This window comes from Nothoprocta perdicaria, unplaced genomic scaffold (genome assembly GCF_003342845.1).
Source record: "Nothoprocta perdicaria isolate Ctin4 unplaced genomic scaffold, notPer1 scaffold_24, whole genome shotgun sequence".
Lineage (NCBI taxonomy): Eukaryota > Metazoa > Chordata > Aves > Tinamiformes > Tinamidae > Nothoprocta > Nothoprocta perdicaria.
Genome location: NW_020455466.1, coordinates 491,799 through 512,344, shown reverse-complemented (window position 1 = coordinate 512,344; position 20,546 = coordinate 491,799). Strand labels below are relative to the sequence as shown.

The 20,546-nt window shown below is 40.7% G+C and overlaps 1 protein-coding gene across 3 annotated transcripts in view; it reads left to right on the top strand.

Moving 5' to 3' along the window:
* Nucleotides 1–20,546, top strand: part of FARS2 (phenylalanyl-tRNA synthetase 2, mitochondrial) — a 229,694-nt gene that overhangs the window by 122,370 nt on the left and 86,778 nt on the right. For all 3 annotated transcript variants that reach the window (XM_026039766.1, XM_026039765.1, XM_026039767.1), the window contains one exon: nucleotides 3,632–3,792. In XM_026039766.1, the coding sequence (XP_025895551.1) occupies nucleotides 3,632–3,792 (161 nt within the window). The remainder of the gene's footprint in view (nucleotides 1–3,631; nucleotides 3,793–20,546) is intronic.

Below are 20,546 nucleotides of genomic sequence, written 5' to 3'. Positions count from 1 at the left end.
TTTAACTTTAAAAATTTTTTTTTAAATGGCTTGATTAGCCTATATTAAAGAGCAGACCGATGCATGAAGCTTAAGGACAGTGCAGATGGACAGGGCTTCTCAGGAAAGGTGAGGTCTCTTGACCTATTCTACGAGACACACTGGCAATAGTGCAACCTTCTCCTTGAGTCAGATTGGGCAGTGTCAGACTCTGGTTAGAGGAACCAGTCAATCTCCTATCCCTTTCCTTTCTGTCTGTGGGTAAATGGCTTGCAAACCTTCCTGCAATTTTTTTTTCTGTTGGGTGGTCAGGGTTTTTTCACATGAAACAACAGGAACCTGGCAATCTCCAAACCTTGGAGAGCAAAGTGGGGCAAGTGTGTGTGTCACAAAAGTCCTATCCATTGGACTGTGTTATTTTAGTTAGTAGATGTGCTGCAACTGCATCTATGAGTCTGAGATTTTCCACTTGAGCCAGCTGTGTTCCTCAGAACATCAACCTCTTTTCCTATTGGTTTAATGTTTTTGATGTGTTCTTTCTTTCAAGTTGGCTTGCACTTAAATGACTTCTTGCTGTCCTACTTGCCAAAATTCAGTGTATGTAAATATATGTGGTGTGAAATGTTTTGAGTGCTCCTTCACTCAACAGAGTGGATAGCAGCATACCTAACCTTTAAACTATCTGATCTTTCAGTCAGAAACATGTGTTTCTGACTGAAAGAATATGCTGTAGTCTTGTTGACTTCCCCAAGAAAGTCAATCATATCTTTAGATCAGTCATATCCTTAAAAATTACTTTGATGTAGAGCTTTACAAATAGAAGGTTGGAGAAGAGATCAATAGAGGTAGTATAAACAAAGATAATGAGAATGGTGCATGAGAATTGGCAGTGCTGATCCGGGGAGGAAATCTCATCCTCTCTGTGTTTTGTTTGTTTGTTTTCTGTTTAGTAAAAAGGGCATTCTTCATTTCTACAGCTTTGACTGCTGGCTTGTGAGAAGTTTGTGTACGGAAGGTTTGTATGAGGATCATCCAAAAGACATAGTCCTGCATGTAGGTCTTTATTCATAGCTCAGATGACAATGTTCCCAGCTGTTAGGCAGAAAGCTGGGTAAAGAATGTTTTGTCTGCTACCTCTTGCAAAGACGTGTGGCATGGCCCAGTCCGTCTAAAAATAAATTATTGATGTAAAATCAAAATATGAACTGGAGAGTTAAAATGTTTAGCAAATTATTGAGGTATAAATACTGTACTTGGCGTTTTTAATTTCAGGTTTAAACCTTTAGAGTAAGTGGTGGCAGGTCTGAATCTTAACAGCTATTGCTCCAAGTGACAGGGTTTATCTCTAAAGGATGGGCTGGCTCTGTTAGTCACTCTACAGAAACATCACAACGTATGTATACATTTCTGGTACTTTTGAAATTAATGGAAATTTTATTATTGATGCAGAAGCTGATAGAAGGCAGAGCAGGGCAGAATTTTGGGATAGTTTGGGGAATCAATGCCATTGCTATGAGTTCTTCTCTCTTCTTTGGAGACATAAAAGACGAATAATTTTTATATACTGGAGTATGGAGAGCAAAAAAAGTACCTTCAGCTTGGAAAAGGCACAACTTATGCTTCACACTTAAAATCAAAGCTCACATAAAACACATATCCTGTAGATGCTTTTCTTTCTTTATGGATAAGTCAATCAAAAAGGAAATTCTTCATGTCATGTAGTGTGGTTTATAAGTTTCCAAGATCAGGAGGTCTCTTCGTTGCTCTAACATACTGGTTTAAGCACCTCTGCACCTTGGATGTAACTGGAACCACTTGAGGTCACATATTCTCCTCTATTTCTTATGACTTCCATGATTCACTATTTTAATTGTCCACTTTGAAAGGTCAGAAAGTGCAAAACCTTGACTGTGAGCACACTAGAAAGGACAAGACAGAATATGTAGAGTACTCTGGGGATGGTGGTTATAAAGTTGATAAAATCCCTGTGTCAGTTTTCTCTGAAGAATAGTGCAATGTTGCTGATGTAGCAAATCAGGCTCACATAGTTCTGCTGGGGATGTGGTGTTCCAGGTAAATAGGCAGGTTCAGATTAATTAAAAGAATCAAAACAAGGACTGTCTCTCTCTCCCCAGGCTCATTATGCCATTGCCTAATTTATGTAGGGCTCTACTGTTTCCTCTGCAGTGAATATGGCAGCATATCTCAGGATAAAAGCCCAAATACTGGGATTACTCTCTTTTTTTTTTTTTTTTTTTTTTTTTTTTCCCCTCCGCTCAGATAATAGAGACAGGAATCAGAAAGCAGAGTTCTCACTCTAGCCTCTTGCATAGCAGTGGAGAAGTTGCTAAGTTTTAAGTTTTCAAAGAATGAAATTAATACTTAGTGGCAGGTTCAGCCTTGGTCTCCTTGGTTAGCTGTGAGAGGTAAGTACATGAAGGGGGAATGTAGGGAGGAAGGGGCCAAGCTCTTCTCAGTGGTGGCCAGTGACAGGACAAGGAGCAATGGGTGTAAGTTGAAACCCAGGCAGTTCCATCTCCATGGTAAGGAAGAACTTCTTCACTGTGAGGGTGACAGAGCCCTGGCACAGGCTGCCCAGGGAGGCTGTGGAGTCTCCTTCTCTGGAGATCTCTCTTCTCTGGAGATCCAGGATGCCGCCCTGTGCCCCGTGCTCTGGGTGTCCCTGCTGGAGCAGGGGGGTTGGACTAGATGATCTCTAGAGGTCCCTTCCAACCTCAGCCCTTCTGTAATTCTGTAACCAGGAGTGATGCTACGTGACCTGGAGGTGCACTGCCAGTGCTGATAACAGGTGATGTCTCCCTGAACCATTGCGGTGCCAGCTTGTTTGTTTAGATGTTTGTTTGATTAAAAACAAACAAACAAACAAACTCTGAGCCTTTGTCAAAGCTGCTCAGTTTGGATGGTGCCTAAACATGGAGTGTGGTTCCTGCTGCTGAAAAAATGGCTGTTTAATGACTTAGTGCTTCTGTCCTATAAATGAAGAAGGTATGAATATTTACTTTCCAGGCAGGAATGTTGCATCATTAATATCTGTAAAGCTTTTCTATATTAAATATTCTTGTTTTCTCATATGCAGTGCTGCATAAAAGAGACTTGCCTCTGTGGGAGCAGTGACTTTCCCCAGGTGCAGCAGTGTGGGAGCTGTGATGCTGATGTGGGGGTGCCTCAAATCCCATTGCTCTGCACACCTGCGTGTTGGCTTGGCCTGAGCTGTCAACCCAAATGAAATATTTTGAATTGGAAAATCCTGCCTAAATGTATTGTAAAAATACACCTAAGTAAGAGGTAAAATGCTTGGCTCGAAGGACAATACGGGAAAATAGTGTGTAATGATTTGCAATGTTCTTCAAAGTCAGTCTGAAACTTTGGACTGAGAGAGCTAAGGGTGCAGCTTCTCTCTGTTGCTACTTTTGGTTCCTGCACTCAGGATACCTCAATCCTACTGCTGTTTTAGATGGAGGTAGGGTCTGTCCTTTAGATATTTCATTTGTCAATTATTTGCAGGCTTTGCTGTCTTTCCACTTCATTTTCTTTTTCCTTGGGAAAGAAGTGAACATTTTATCAGCAGTTTTTCACACTGTGAACTTAAGCTCTTGAATTTTTATCTTTTTCATTTCTTTGTTTCTTGCAGCTGGTGCTCAGGATAAAATTGGCTGGGCATTTGGCTTGGGTTTGGAGAGGCTGGCCATGATCCTGTATGATATCCCTGACATCCGACTGTTCTGGAGTGAAGATGAACGCTTCCTGAAGCAGTTTGTTGTGCCTCATATTTGCCAAAAAATAAAATTCCAGGTAAAATAATGTATATATGATAATAACTTTCTGTCAGTAAGAAGGGTGTATAATCCTAGAGAATAGAACATATTTAAAATTCTATGCCCCTCTCAAATGAGATTTTAAAATGACAGCTTTCCAGCTATTGGGATGATCTGATATACTAGAACAAACTTCAGCTTTTGACAATAACATTTCTGAGCCAGGTAATGTGAATTGCTGCTGATATCCAACTACTATGTCTCTTCTGAATATTAAACATATATTTATATGCTGAAGATGAAATATTAAGCATATATCTAACTTTTAAATTTGTCTAGAATAGAGATTGATTTAGGACTCTACCTGTTTTGGACATGTTCTCAAATGAGGCTGTAATTCCGTATTGATAGGCAAATCTATTGGATGCTGACTATTTCAATATTTTAATACATTCTCAAATTTTCCCCTTTGTCATTTACTCTGCATTCATGGAGGTCAATGTCAGTTGCCCTGTTAGATGCTGGGAGTGCTTTGCAAACATGCCTCATGATCTGCAGTATCTCAATGGGAACAGGTATCAATACACAACTTTTCCATGCGTTGGTGCCCAGTAGCAGCTCTTTCCTGTGGTCGTGGGTGGAAGGTGCAGGCTCAGCTTCTTTTATGTTTCCTTCCTATCTCCTGTATTGAGGCTTCATGTGTTTTCTCCAGCTGGCAACCTATGTCTCTTGTAATAGCAAAGTAATCAAACATAACTGGATGGCGTGGAGAGGCTTCTGCAGCGTGGTCAAGTCAACTGTTTTCGCTGGTCTGTGCGTGAGTTGAGCTGATACTAGATTAGGGGAAGTCTGATGATGTCTGAAATACTGAAGTGTTAAAATGCTTATTGCTACTGCCTTTACCCTTTTTCTTTCTTGGCTTGTGAACAGCTTATTTAACTTTTTAAGAATCGAAAGTGTGAAAGGGAAAATGAACAGTGATGGTGCTCAGATTATATTTGAGCAATCTTCACAACAAACCAGTAATCACATCAAACCACCAGCAGCATCTGTTTTGGGATTCGTGGAAATTCTGGCACATTTCTGATAGTCAAAACTGTATTTAGACTTTTTTTCTCCTTTGCTTTTTGTGATGCTGGCATTGGCATAGTCAGAGTACAGCTATCACTTATGGCAAGAAGACTGATTTTTATCACATCTTCATTGTCTATCCATAATTTTCTCTGGTCCTTTACAAAAAGTTGCCCTTGACAAGAAAGGTTGCTCATGTCCTTTTCACTTCAGTCCTGATCTTTCTTGTTGGCACTGGTCCTGGGGAGCATAAACTGTAGATTGGTTTACGGCTTGCAGTCTCATCGTTGATGAAAATAAGCTAAGAACTCTTGTTTGCTTGAAAACTGTGGACCCAAGCCTCAATTAACAGTAGATTGGCTGTTTGAGGGAAAGTCAAGATAGTCAGGAGATATAGTCTGATGCTGAGGGCGAGCCAGAAGACGAGGTGGCTGCCTTCTGTAGGTTGTGGTGTTACTGTCATGCTCAGCTGCAGAAAGTCAGGCCATAGGTAAATGATCTAAAGGTGTGAGAGGCATAGGTTAGTGTAACCACGTTGAAAGTAAAGGACAGAGTTTCTAGGAAGCTAGAAGTGAACAAAACCTTTTCTTTTTCCCCTTTTTTATTTTCCTAGTGGATGCTGTGCTAGGGTATCAGTTGCACAGAGGTCACAAGGAGCTTAGTCCTGTTTTGCTGCGTCCCCGTGCCATGAACAGGAGCATGGTCACAATGTCTTGAAAGGCCTTTAAGCTTTTCTGCATGCTAGGCAGCACTCTTTTCTCTTGGCCTTGGTTCAGCTTTGTATGTAGGAGGAGAAGTTCCCCAAACAACACCTCCAATGATCTGACGTTTTAGAGCTCATGATGAAATTCAAGTTTGTTGGCTGAAAATGCATTTTAAGTGATAACATGGATCAAGAGGAATGATGTACTAGGTGGAGGCCTTCAAGGAAAGGGAATTGTCAGGTGCTAGAGTGCTCTAAGGTGGACCACAGTAAAAGACTTGAGTTTTATTAGGAGGCCATTAACTATTGCTGTATCATCTTTACATCTTGGCAGTTCATCATAGCCTACTCAGTGAAAGGTAGGGAGGTTATGGGAGTAAGAGGGGTGGGAGAGGAGCAGCAGAGATGGAAAAATAGATGAACAATTATTTCAAGCCCTTTCTTTCTCCATTCTGAAGATGCAATCTGGTCAATGCTTTAAAAACATTTTTTTTTTTGCCTGTGATATCAAGCCCATTTTATGATCACTTTTTTGTTTGTTTGTTTTGATTTAACATCTCCACTGTCCCATCTTCAGCTTACTCTTAGTTTACATTTTTCAACTCTGTTGATGAGTATGAGGGACCAAAAGCATTTCTTTTGTTTAAAAGAAAGCTTGTATCGAGCTTTCTTCGACATCTTACAATGAGCTTTTGAACTCTGACCATACATACTGACATTGCTTTTAAAAAGGGTTAATGACTCTTCAAGTAGGAGTATTATGAAGTAGTCTTCAATGCTGTCATTAGCCCTTGCATGATAGGAGTTAATAAGCCAGTTTTTCTTCTCCCTGTTTTTTTCAGGTTTCTGCAAAACCAAGTTAGCCAACCTCCTGTACCTGGCTACTCTCTAAAGAGTCATAATTAATTAATCACACAGTTTATTCATACCACATATGGAAATAAAAAACTGTTTTAGCCCTGTCTCAGAACTGTCTTCCAATGTTGATTCTGTAGAAAATCTTGATGGCTGTTAGAAAAGTGCCAGAGTTTCCTCTTGAACGTATTTTCCTGTTGAACTGAACCAAGACAAACCAGATGTTTTTGAGAGCTTTCCATTACGCAGACCCCCACCCTGCAGCCTCACAGGGCTTGGATAAGTGTCCTTTCTTTGCCTGCTTAGTGGAGAGAAACCTCTCAACCTTTAGACATTCCCACGAAACTTCTTATGATCTGCATATTAAGCACCAACATTTATATTTTTCTTTCTGTTCATTAAAGTGTTCTTCAAATGGATGAACACTGCACTGAGAAGCAATAACCTTTAATAATAGTTGAGTTAAATATGCTCTTGTTCAGAGATGGGATCTAATTTGAGCTTATTCTTAGGACTTAAAGTACATGTTTTGTGCCTTTTAAGAGCCTGGATGTGTCAGGCTTTTGTCTCCTCACTGTTACTCAAGATATGTGTACAGGATTTAGTAGGTCAAAAAGCTGCTGGGAGAAGCTGACGAGGCTGGCACCATTGCAGTCAGTAAGCACTGCAGTGTGAGGGTGCTTCTCCCCACAGGTCAGATTATTGTGCTGGTCTGGATTGGCTAAATCACTCAAGCTATAATTTCACATAAATCACAGTAGTGTGGGGGATCAGAGGCTGGTTACTTGTCTTCAGTCACTTGCTTGTAGGACTTTTGTTCAGGCTATGAAATCAGGATGACTGAGGATGGACGAGGTAAGAAAGACTAAGCACCTGCAAGGCATGAGCTGTAAAATACCTGGCCTGGATCTGATCTAGCATGCAGTGCTGTATCTCTGTTCCTCAGAGCTCTGAGCATCCTGGCATGCTGTTGTTTTGTCATTCACACTGAGCCAGCATTCTTGCACAAGAGACATCTCCATGGGCTGACACCTCAGAAGAAAAGGTACGAAAATGAAATGACATTTAGGGAAGGAAGGCACCCACAGTTCAGATGAAGTGCTGTATGCCTGGGGGTGTTCAGTAAGAGGAATGGGCTCTCTGGGCAGGAGGGTTCCTGGGATCTCCATCATTTCCCTGCCGCAGTGAGCAGGCCAGGTCGTGCCACTTGACTGCTGGCACCTTCTCTCCTCACAAAGCCACGTTCATTTGCTGGTGGCAGTAGTGGCAGCAGCTGCTGCTGCACTTGCTTTAAATAATCATTTATTTTGACTGGAGATGAGCTTAGTGGCCCTGGCTGAGATGAAGCAGCAGTGTGTTTATGTCGTTCTAAGGTAAGCACTGATTTTGATTTTGAATCCTAGCTAGACTGCAGACTTTCTGTGAGAAAGTAAAAGAATTGCTTTCCCCTCCTTTTCCTCATTTTCACAGTGTCCATAATATTCTACAATATATGCAGTAACCTTAACTGCCCCCTTATTTCACCACTGCCTTCCATCATCTCCAGGAGCTGGTCGTTCCTTAAATCTGCTGGCATATGTGGTCTCTTGAGGCTTAGTCACTTCAAAATGACCTGTGTTAGCCTCAACACTTGAAACAGGATCATTTTGATTAAGGCAGGACAGACAGAGCTCCAACAGCAGCTCTGCTGGGAGAGCTGAAGGGCTGGTAACCTTTGACAGTGGGACAAGAAGAAGACAGAGAGAATTGAAGAGCAGCTAAAAGTGACACTCAGTTCCCCTGCCACACAGCTGTAGCCAAAATAGGGTCTGTAGTCTTAATGTTAGGAGATTGTCTCTGCTTTGAAAAGGAAACAGTCAAGGTCAACAGAAGATGAGAAAAGGGAATCTCTTCCAACAGAAGTGTTGTGTAGGAGGAAGTGGTATATTGTACAAGTAAGGAAATCAAAGCAGGTTCCTCTCTGTTCTGGGCAGTAGTTATAAAAGGCTGGGCCTCACGTATTCCTGTTTCCCTTTGCTGAGTGTGGCGTGGAGATTAGGTCTCTATCATAATGATGAGAACGAGGAATACAGTTTGCACCATTTACTACACGTGTGAGACCTGTTGTTCACGGAGTTACACAGTGCCACTTTCTAACCTCATGCTCCACTTAACTGAGAGAGGCATCATCCCAGGGCATCTTCCCTGTGCAGGAACCTGGTGGCTGCTGGGAGACAGGGAGCTTGTCCTGCAGCTTTGGGAGATGTCAAAAATAAGATGCAGCAGCAGATCCAAGAGGAGACTTCTGCAAATTAAATCAGCTTAGCCTGTACCCTTCCTTCCATGCTTCAAAAAGAGCGCATCTATTGTATAAGTCAACTATTTCCACCAATTTGATGTTATTACATTCCCTGTGAAGGGTGGGTCTGGCTGATCTATCATTAGTATGCTATCCTGTATAATTTATATTTTTCTTCTTAGTCTGTGATTAGCTTTATTTCCCAGTAAAAAAGTAAATAGATTCACTGGCTGCTACATTTTCAGATATTTTTCATCAAGATTAGGTAACTCCGTGCTTAAATGGTTATTCATTTATTATGTTTACTTTCTAATAGTGCATCTATTAAAGGCAAATATGCAACCATTAGTATGTAAATTGAACTTAGATATCTGAACAAATGAGGTGCAGCCTCAACTGTGATTTATTGGCTAATTAGTTTTATTGTAATTGAAGATATATGAAGTGTGTGTCTATGTGTATGCATAGCAAGGTATATACAGAGAATACATGATGGTCTAGCATAAACATTTTATTGGCATGACTTTGAGAAGGTTGCATTTCTTACGAGTGAGTTGTATAGAACATCTTAAATGAATGTCAATAAAACCTTTACAGTGCCGTAGATCATCTTGGGTTTGTCTGTATGCTTTGCAGAACATTGTGAAACTCCTTTTTTGGTACTGCATAGCCATGGAAAGAAGTCAAAAATAACCTCCATCATTGAAGAGAGTGGGCTGCACGATTGTATCAGAAATCTCTTGATCATCCATCCTGTCATCAGGGTGTTAAATCTTGAATCATTTGTAGCCCATACTGGTATTGAAGCTCCGAGATTCCGAGCCCTTTGGCCCCAGTCAGACAAGTACTGAAGCTCATGCTGAGCTTTAAACTTGCAAGTAGTCTCATTTAAATCAATAGGATTGCTCCTGTGCTCGAAGTCCACCATATCCTAAGTGACTGAATGGTTTCAGGTCAGAGATCTCTGTACTTCCCAGAGGCCAACTGAGAGTGTTCAGAAGAACCTTGTAGATCTGGAGCAAAGAAAGCTTCCAAAATGGCAAACAGAAACAGCAAGAAGGTAACATGACATTCCTTAAAATATATTAAGAAAAAAAAGTCATTGATAGCAGCCAGTGTTTCTGAACCATGCTGGGGAAAGAATGCTGAAACAAGCTTCGGAAGAATAAACGGGACTTGAATTCTGGTTCTCAACTAAAGGCAGTTGGCCAAAAAAAAAAAAAAAAAAAAAAAAAAAAAAAAAAAAAAAAAAAAACCAAGAAGGAGAGAAGGAAATAGTGGTTTAGAAATGATGGGAGACACACACAATGGCTGGGTTGCCACGTGAATGACAAATTCTTAAGTCTTTGCGGAAAGCACCTGTAGCATATGACAAACATAGGCAAAACCAAAAGAAAAAAAAAACCTTCAATGCTTCAAGGATATCAGTCTCAGGTGTGCCTGAATTACAGCATTCTGTTAGTTAGATAGTGAATAGTTGGAGAATGTAGTACATGCAGCATGTGTATGATTAATGGCAGGGAAAGACATTTCCAGCACCTGGGAAGAGACCACCTGACAGTTCCAGGGGACATCCTTCCATTTCTAGGCCAGAAGGAGTGATCGTGGCCTTGACTGAATTGTCAGCGGCAGCCCCTTCCCTGCCCAGCAGGACGTAACAAAATAAAAAAAAATCCAGTTGCCATTGCTGCTGCAGTATATGAGTTATTATCAGGAGAATAATTTTGCTGCTGGGATCTTTTGTATTGGCCAAAGCTGATACAACCTAGTCAGAGTACATCTAATACTGTTTAAGTGATTACATAGCAAAAAGTGAAATAATTCTGAAATAGCGTGTGTTACTGTGGTTTGCTCTGATCACCCAACCTCATATATTTGTAATTTGACTGGTTGAGGCTCTTTAAAACAAATAGCTCACAAATGAGTAATTCTGCTGCTGAATATATCAACCAATTTTTATTGCATCCCAAATGATGAAGTATAATGGTTATACAAAGTGCTTAAATAAGCCATGCAGCAATTTCTAGTAGTGATATATACGTTGAAAACCCACATTAAATTAATATTAGATGAAGGAATAACCCAGGAAATCTAAAATAACAGTAGAATTAGGTTTGGTTATGTGAAGCTATAGAAACCATCCACTGTTGATTTCGGCAGGAATCCAGGGGTGCTCAGCACTTTGAGCCTTACTGTCCACAAAAGTGCATTGTGACCATTACACTTTTGCCCATTTTTGTTGCCCTTTTCTCATATTGGCTTAATTACATTATAATGAATAGAGTTCTTGCAAGGAGGCTAGCACAGTAACTGTATTGACTTCAATCTTCGGCTATAAACTGGCAAGCGACTGAGTTTCCTTCTAGGTAATTCTGTTTTCCCTACTGCTTACAGTTGTCACGTATAGTTTCCTTGCATTTCCTGCTTCAGCACATTTTTACCAAGCCTATCCTGGGTCTGAAAGATCTTTGGGTTGGGGAACTTTGTGCATTATATTTAAGAACAAACCCCTGCACACATATCTACTCCAATATGTGCCTAAGCATGTATAATGCAGATCGGTGTGTGTACACTACCAAATAAATTTAAGAAACAAAAGAAAAAGGCAGAGGTTTTAAATTCAATAGGAAATACTCTTTAGTTGCTTTTAACATTTAAAAGGGGCAGTTGCCAGACATGAGTTTATACCTGTTCTAACATTTGTCCCAGCTTTTTATGCACAGAGGGTACATCCAGTAAAGAGCATTTGATAAAGTAGTCTCTAAAATCAGGCATAAAAGCCTGGCAGCCATCACCTGCCTCGTGATGAGGCATTGCAGCAGAGCTGTAGAGCAGCTCCAGCAAATGAGGGTAGGAGAGAAGGCGTTTGAGTGCAGGTGTGGTTATGCAGGAACAAGAGCACTTTTTGCTGTGTATGGTGTTAATATAAAACTGATTTTCAGCAACTCCTTCTCTGATCAGAATATGAATGAAGCTAAGAGAATGGCCAAACAACAGCAGGCACGGCTGGGGTGTTGGGAAGAGCCGTATTAATCTCATCACATCCACCCGCAATTTCCCTCATCACGCTGGTGTGTGAGACACATGGATCGCAGTAGTGACTGTAGAAATTTAAATGTGAAAAGTAACCAATGTTTAGGTGCACATATGCTGCAGAGGATTTGTTTTGGTTTTGCATTTTTTTCTAGAAAATAAAAATGGGAAGAAATGACCTCTTCTGGGGATTTCCTGCCTCCTCCTGCTACTACACACACATTAAATCCAATTTGCATAACTATTCCCATGTGAAACCTGTTCTCCTAAATCAGCAATAATGAACCATTTCCTGATTCCTGTAAAATAAAGAAAAATGTTAAAGATAGAGCCTTCCTGTGCAAGAATTCTGCTTGTAGTTTTGACTGCTGTGTACTTAACATTTTAAATGTTATATGTTTATCTTGTTTATATTGTTAATGTTTATATTGTTGTGGTATATTTAAATGTTTAGTGTACTTTTTGTGCTTTTTTTTGTTTTGGCTTTGTTTTTTCTTGACTTACAGGGACTCTGTAGTTTTCTGTTTCAAAGTGTTGATGTTCTTTAACAGGAATGTACCTTTAGGAATGCTCATGAAAGGAAAAAATTCACCGCTCTTCAGAGTATGGAGAGAGGCAGTAGAGCCCTTCATTCCTGTTTCTGTGTCTAATTGACCTACTATTCTTTGAGTTAGATGTTGGTTTTAATCTGCTGTATTCTCTTGGTGTTTTATTACCGGTCTTACAGTTGGAGGTTGTTATTTGTGTAAATTTAACACTCAGGTTAAAAAAGTGAGGCTTACTGCTTTGGAAACTGAAATGGAGGATCTAGCCCAAAGTCATTGCAACCTGAGCACTGTGCAGCAGTGTATTCTTCCTAAGTGAAGAAAGAAACCCAGCTATTTTAGTGACACTGGAAATTATTAAGAATATTTCGGAAATGCCACTATTCTGCTCAGATAAACTGCTTTGTATGGCAGTTGGGATCTCTTAGTTTCTTAGGGAGCATAGATTTTTATGACACCATCTATAATAGCTTTTCCCAAGATATACAAATTAGCTCATAAGTCTGAGATGTGTGGAAGGATGAGGCTTCCTGCTCATTGCAGGAAGCCTATAGCAATGTCCAGGGCACTGTGTGAAGTTGCACCTGTCAATGAAATATGAGACATCATCATCATCCTCTTAGAAATCCCTGTGCTATTCAGAGGGGGAGGGCGGGGGGGGAAGCTGAAACTTGCTGGTTAAGATGGAAAGATTTCTGTAGGAGCTGCATTTGCATTTTTTGTTCTTTGACACCTGCTTCCTTTGGTGCAAGTCACATACGAATGTTCTGGAGATTTTGCTATTTAGGCAACAACTCTTCAGAATGGTGGATTTTAATGAGCAAGAAAGGAAATATAATCAACAACACATTATATGAGATTTTCCTTCTAAGCGGAAATAAAATGTTGGGTATAATTTGTTTCTATTGTTATACTATGTATTTGAAAGAAATACATTTTCATATTGCTGCACTCTTTTTCCAAATGCAGTATTTTTTATTTGGGTATAAATCCTTTTTATGAATTGTTGAAGCTTGCAATATTTTATGCCACTGAGCTATTTATTTCAGCATTGTTATTAAGCGTAATGAGAAAAAGCATATAAACCAGAAGAGGAGAAATCACGACACCTGACTTGTAAGTATGAGAAACACGGAGTGCTCACAGCCTGCATTGCCTTCTGCAGCAATTGCAGTGTCCAGCACTGCCAAAGAACAGAACTTCAGTTACAGAAGAGAAACTGAGGTTCTGTTTCCTTATACTATCTTATCTCTTGATCTTTACAGGCATGGTGAATAGTTCTTAGGAAAAAGGAAAAAAAAAGACTCTGTGGGAGTAGAAAGGACAATTTCTATACAGGCAACCTCAGATGTTGGTTATGAAGTGTGGTCTGGTCTTGGAAGTGGTGACACAGCACTCATCAATGGGTTTCTGTGGTGTGAGCAAAGAGGTTTCTTCTAGAACTGGGGAAACAAAACACATCTCCATCCTGTTTCTGTGATGGAGGTTTGGAGTGGGAAGAGGGAATACTTTGCCATTGTGGTGGTTTCAAATCAGCTGGATTCTTTTCCTGTGATTCAACCTTGCTGGCTTTTGATAGAGGACGATACATCATAATAAAGAGATTGTCCCATCATTGCCTTTTGCGACAAACACTTGTCTGGTAGCATCTGCGTAAATGGAAAAACAAGATCAGAAAAAGCTGTTCTTTGCTTTTAGCTGTCTTGCTGAGCTAGTCATGTATTTGAAATAGGAAAAAGTTAGCACCATGAAACCAGGTAGCTCAGTGTACCATCAACTGGGAACAAAAAGCCTTGAGGAAGGAACATGAGGAGAATGTTTATTTTTCCAGAGTAGACATAAAGTTGCCATAGAATTATGTCCTGCGAATGTATTCCTCACCCTGATGTTTTTAAAAGGGGTTGTAAGAAACTGGGAAGATAATGGAGGGAATAGTAGAGAGCCTTCCACAGATAGTTCTTCCTGTGCATTCTCTCTGTTCTGCAGGAATGAGAAATTGTTCTTGACTAGTTGAGCACAGAAGAGAAATTCCATTACCAGTGGCTTAGCAGCATTTACCTTTATTTTTTTGTTTTTTTTTTTTTCCAATCAGATGGCAAGTGGTAAGTCATATTGGAGAAGGGAAGTTAAAGCCTGGTATGAACAGCAAGCTGTGCTAGGAGGAGAGCATGGTTTGGATGTTGTTCGTTTGTGTGAAGTGGCCATGACAGGAGTCAATCAGCCCTGTTTCTGATGCAGGTCTAGTTGAATTTTGAAACCCTTCTGCAGCAAGTTTTTTCCAGGTGTCTAATCATCTCTTCAAAATTCCTCTAATAATAGTGACTCCTTCTGTTTGCTAATGGCTATGAATTTCTTCGCATATTGCTTCTGTGGTACTCAGAGAATAGTTTACACAATACACAATGGTTGCCTGCCCATTTGCTTTTGTTTTGCTTTGTTTGGGTTTTTTTTTTTTTTTTTTTTTTTTTTTACCCTTCAGAATATACAGTAAAATGCCTGAGTCTGAAATAAGGTTAGTGTTCTAAAGAGATAATATCCTATCCATCAGAATGCCATATGACTAGTAAGCAACATGATTTAGTGACCGTTTTCCAGCAGTTTCCGTTAATCTAAGGAATACTGTGTGCAGGGTTTTTGAAAATATTTTTGTGTGGGGTGTACTGTAACATGGCAACAACCCTGCTTTTCACAGGGTTAAGTCGGTCCCATTTTTGTCCTTCCTACACTTTTCAATTCTTTATTGTCATAGAAAATACACTTTGTAGTAGCAATAGGAATGATTCGTTTGTAGCTGGAAAGCCTCGTAAAAGCCATATTCATTGTGTCTGAGTCATTTGACCATAAGCTTTGCTTAAAATATGTATTTGCACTTAGAGACATGTAACACAGCTTCAGACTTGGAGCATGCTCTGTGACAGGTTTAAATGAACTTAACTTCAAATTTAAATGCCTACTGTTTGTAATAACACCGTGCCTAAGAACACAGTGTCCCTTTCCATTAGCACTGCGGAGGCGTAATAAGTAGCAGTGTTTCTGTATCAACTTGTTTAACCAAATGCTTGCCGCTCACCTGAGTTCTGCCACAGCATCAGTCCTTTTGTACCTTCTGCATAGTGCTCTTGGGAAAGCAGAACATGTATGGCTCGAGAGAGAGGCTCTTTCCTTCAAAAAGGCCCCAGAGGGTTTAGTGTAGGTGGGAAAGGGCAGAGCTCCTGTGGCAATGTCCACCATGCAGCTAAGAGACACAGTCTAGTTTAAGGAGCTAGCATGGAGCAGATGGCAGCTCTACCAGCTCAAGTCCTCTCACCACTGCAGGCAAAGCTGAATTAACTCGATAGTTTTCCTGGCCTGGTCCTTGCACAAGACGCAGTACAGCCAGTGTCCAGGAAGCTTGGAAGGATGAAGGAGAGATGCCAACTTTCGGAGGCTTGCCTTCCCCTTTGCACACGCCTCTTCTCGCTGGGCCGGTGGCTCAGGCCAGCAGCAGAGCTGCCCACACTGGCAGGAGCAGGAACAGGAGCAGGGGGCCTGGCCAGGGCGGCCATCGCGGGCCTGCCTGCTCATGGTGGGGTCTAACCTGCCCGCCCTGGCCGGCCCAAAGCTGCGGTCTCCCCCACAGGCGGCAGCCATTTTCCGCCCCTTTGAAGGCCATGACTTAGCTAGAGAGCCAGCCTGTTTCCTGAGGCATCTCTCAGCTCAACCTGGATCTAAATCAGGCGCTTAACCTTTGACAGTTGTTTAATTCACTGTGTTCCTTGGCAGTTCTGTTTCCTTTCTTGAGTTTTCGGCAAGCTACCTCCTGCCTTTCCACGGTTGTTTTTCCCCAGGGATGGCGCAGGTAATGGCAAAGAGAGCATTTTGCCAAGGAAAAGAACAGCAGTGATTTGTAACCCAAATCTGTTTAAATTGTGTGGACTGCTGCTGACAAGTCAGCCTTTCTGCTGAATGCACCGTTTTCTTCAGGGTATCGATCTCTGGAGGGAAGTCTGACATCCCCTGCCTCTTGATCACATCTGTGAAGGGATATCAGGTGCGCGAGGTGAAGAGGGAAGCTGGGTGCTCTGTGATTGATTTGACCCATGGGTGCATGTTGGCATTGCAGTCAGCTGCAGGAGTTGGAGGGAAATGCTGGTTGTGGCAGTTTGGACCTTGCATTTGGGTTCCCATCTAAAAGAGTAGAAGAGGGAGCAGAGTCAGAGCTGGAGCTGCTAAATGCTGCTTAGAAATCAAACTTTTCAGTCGACCACCATGAATTAAAACTTTTGTGAATTAAAAGCTCTCTGTGTTCAAAGTAGACAAGAAACATCTAAGATCAGAAGTAAAGAACCTAAGAAGCATCTTAGATTAGAAATTAAAAATGAGTAAAAGTACTGATCACTGTTTAAATGCATAAGCAATCCTTGTCCTTTCCCTGTTCCTTTCCCAAAGTCTCTAGGAACTTGGTTTATCTAATACTGCTGCCAAACCTAAGAGGAGTGATATCTTAGCTATTCCTTTGAATAGCTCAAATTCCTAACGATGTACCACATATTTGCTTTAAGATGAGAAATTACTAAGCTAGATAAGCTTTTGATTTCATAATATTGTAGTGACCAGAATGTCATTAAAGAAGCAATTTTATTAAAAAGCAATAGTACTGTTGCACTCTGTCTACCCATCCAGCTCATGTACACTGCATCGCATAACTACAGACGAGAAATGCTTGCAGAAGAGTATAAATTGCAGAGCAAGTATGCAAACAGTGTGATCCTTCTCTTTACTGAGCTGACTTATAGCAACCAGAGAGTTCCTGAGTCAAAAAAGCAGTTGAATCACTGTGTTACAAGTTATCACTAGACTACCATGCCTTTTTTTAGTCTGTCTTTTGATCCTTCCCCGTGACACTCATGAGTAGTGTCCTTTGCCAGCAGATTCCATTGTTTTATGATGCACAATAGAGAGAGAGAGAAAAAAAAATGTATCCTTTAATTAATTTGAAACCTGGCACCTACTTTTCCCCCTACTTCTGTGAGAAAGTGAATTATGTTTCTACCCCTCCGCACAGAAGGATATAATGGTTCTAAAGGATTTGGAAGTGCCAACTGATTCCTACATGATCCTCAAGTCAAGGACAATCACCTATGCACTAGGAAAACTGCAGAAAATGGCCCATCTACAAGCAAAGTGCCTGTCTTTAGACGCAACTCACAGTCGCATCATATTCCCCATAATTGCAGGTTTGAACAGCTCTTTTGAAGGGATCCAATAGCCACCCAAACAACAGTGATCATGTTCATTGCGCCTCTATGTTTGGCCTCTTTATCAGAAGTGGAGAATAAAGCTGTTCTGCAATTCCCTGCACAACAAGCTGGTCTACTGCTCCCAAATTGGTCCATTCAATTTGATTTTAAATGCTTAATCCCAGAACATATCTGTATATCTGCCCATTAGATTTTAAAAAGGTTCTCTATATCTGCCCATTAGATTTTAAAAAGGTTCTCTGTTGAAATTTCTTGTTTATTCCTTGACCTTAATGTGTGTGTCCTTATACCTATATGTGTGTAGATACAAATAAATGCATGTATATATATATGTTTGTATATGTGTATATTTTTATATATATATGTGTGTATTTGTGTATACGCATATGAATATATATAATGCCCTGTATATAACTTAGAAAAGCAAAGAAATTCGATTCGGTGAAGGAAAGGATAGCAAACATCATAATGGGAGACTGTGGCTGAAAATTTTAAACCATGACAGCCAAGAAATTCAAAATTATGTTTCTTGCAGCAACTGAAATTTGTCTGCACTGGTCATAAATACAAAAGCATAAATCGCGGAGCGTATACGCTAATGCAGGATACTTCATTATGTGCAAAGGCTGTAAGTTACAACTGTAAATTTGCAAATTTGCATGTCATGCCTGTTGCATGTTTAAATTTTCTGTGATAACATTAAATTAATGTAGTTTCGGTGTGGAGTATATTAAGAAAGGTTTAGCTATTACAGCAATGTAGCTTTCATTTTGATGAGGATATTATCTTACATTAAAACCCTATATAGCTTATGTGCATATTTCTCCAAAACATAGGCAATGCAGCACTAATAAAGCTTGGCAGCCAGAATGCTGATAAGTCTCATATTTTTCTGACTAGACCAGTGACAGCAGGAAAACATGGTTAGCTTTTTGATAGCTTGGCTGTTGTGGAATTGCTAACCCAGTTTTTGGTACGTGTCCTTGTTAACCTTGTATTTGTGTCACAGCTGTCAAAATACAAGTATGGCTTTTTCCTCCTCTGGATTTATAGTTCCTTCATTGTGTCATCAGTGCTGGTAGCGGGGAGAAAATTTTATTTTAAAGCCATATCACAGAAGTTCTCCTCATTCCTCTAGCACATTGCACATCTGCTTACTGTACTGTACTGGATTCTTCCTGTAGTTCAGAACTTCAGTAGCTCCATTTTGGCCTAATTGTGAGCACTGACTGCTTCTTTTCCTCATTTTTTTCCCCCTCAAGAAATGTTTTTTTCCTTGTTCTCTTGTGTCGCTGTGAGGTTTCTGGGGCAGGTTAGCTGGCGATCCTTTGCTGTGTGCAAATGAAGAGAGGAAACTTGGTCAGTGACCACTTGATTCCATTTGCCGTGGTGTTGAGAGCATCCCACTGGTGTGGCAGCACATACAGAGCCTAAGTGCTTGCTGTTTTATGCCAACAGATAAATTATGGTGGAATCTGCTGCTGCTGAAGACAGCTGCCCACCAGTGCTGCAGTTATTGGTCCAGAGTGTGCTAGCATAAACCATTGAAAAAGGCGATTTTCAGCTAGCTACCCCAGGCTGTGAGCTCCAGGGATGGAGGAAGAGGCACCTGTTTGTTTGGCTGACTGCTGCAGAGGTAGCAGCAGCCTCTGTGAAAAAAAGCTGCAGCAGAGAGCTGGGCATCAGGAAGGCCTTATGCCACCGTAGCTGTTTGCTGTCACAGAGCCATGCGGCAGAAATGCAGCACCCTGACTCGTCAGGGATGCATTCCTGGGTAGCAGCATCCTGGGACTGCAAGGCCGAGGGAGGCTTTCACAGCAGCAGGCTGTTACAACCTTGGTGCCCATTTTTTTTCCCCCCACTAAAATTAGCATCCTGAGAGAGAACACTTTCATTAACTGCTTTTTTAATTTATTAGCCACGGAGAGCAAGAGAAGGATGTGTGGCTTATAATTGGTAAATATGTGTCATTGGACATGGATCATCAGAAAGCTTCTATTTTATTATTAAAAACCCTAGTAATTCAGTACTCCTACATTCTTTCAGCTTGGGAAACTGAAAAATAAAATGTCATCAGTTTTGATGTTCCCTACAACTTGAGCTCAGTGGAATCTTACAGATATAGTGTAATTACTGGGAAAGCACTCCTTTGTTTTCTGAGGCTGCTGAAGTATGGCTGAGAAGGTGCACCTGCAAGAGTGGAAATGGAAAGCAGACAGAAAATGTAATGTAACCTGTAGCGCAGTAGTGACACACATCTGCAAAACTGTGATGGGGCCAAAGAAATGGTGCGGAGTTGCCTGTGCATCAGCAGCCTGGTCTGTGAGGAGTGACTGACACTGGCCTGCATTGTGTAGGTGATAGCAATTGTATATTTTACAGAATCTTTTTGCTTTACTCAAAGATTCTCAGCTTTGGAGAGTGAGGTGTGCTGGAGCAGCCCAAAACTGTGAGGAGTGGTAGCTGAAACTGGTCCGTGTGAACAGCAGTGGAGACAAAAGGGGAAAGAGCACATTGCACTCAAGAGGATTCTCAGATAGGTCTGTAAATTTAGAAGGAAACAGCCTTTGGGGCTGCTGTTTGCTTGAACCTGAAAGAGATCAAAGTCAGTGGGCTTTAGGACTTACATTATTAAAGGACAGGTGACATCTGAAAAAAGAATACGGATATGACAATAAGATCTGTTGGAACACAGCATGTGTTTGCTCAGGTGTCGGAGTACAATCTTAGTAACTTAATTTTGTGCAGCCAGTTGGAGACAGTTGTCCTAATCTGTCCATGTTTTTTTTAGCTAGATGTAGCTAATAAACAATTATGTAGCTCATGTAGCTCTACAACAAACAGATCAATACACTCGAGAGCCAGAAACTTTATTTGTGTGCTAACTTTAGTCTTGATACAAGACTTATTGAAAGGATATTGACTGTGGCCAGATGGTAAAGAGAGAAAATAATATGGACTTATTGCCTTGTCTTTTACCATGAATAATTTTTCATATAATAAGTCTCTAAGAAAAGGTTAGCATCTAATACTAAAAATGTTAGACTATTCCAAGCACTTGTTCTT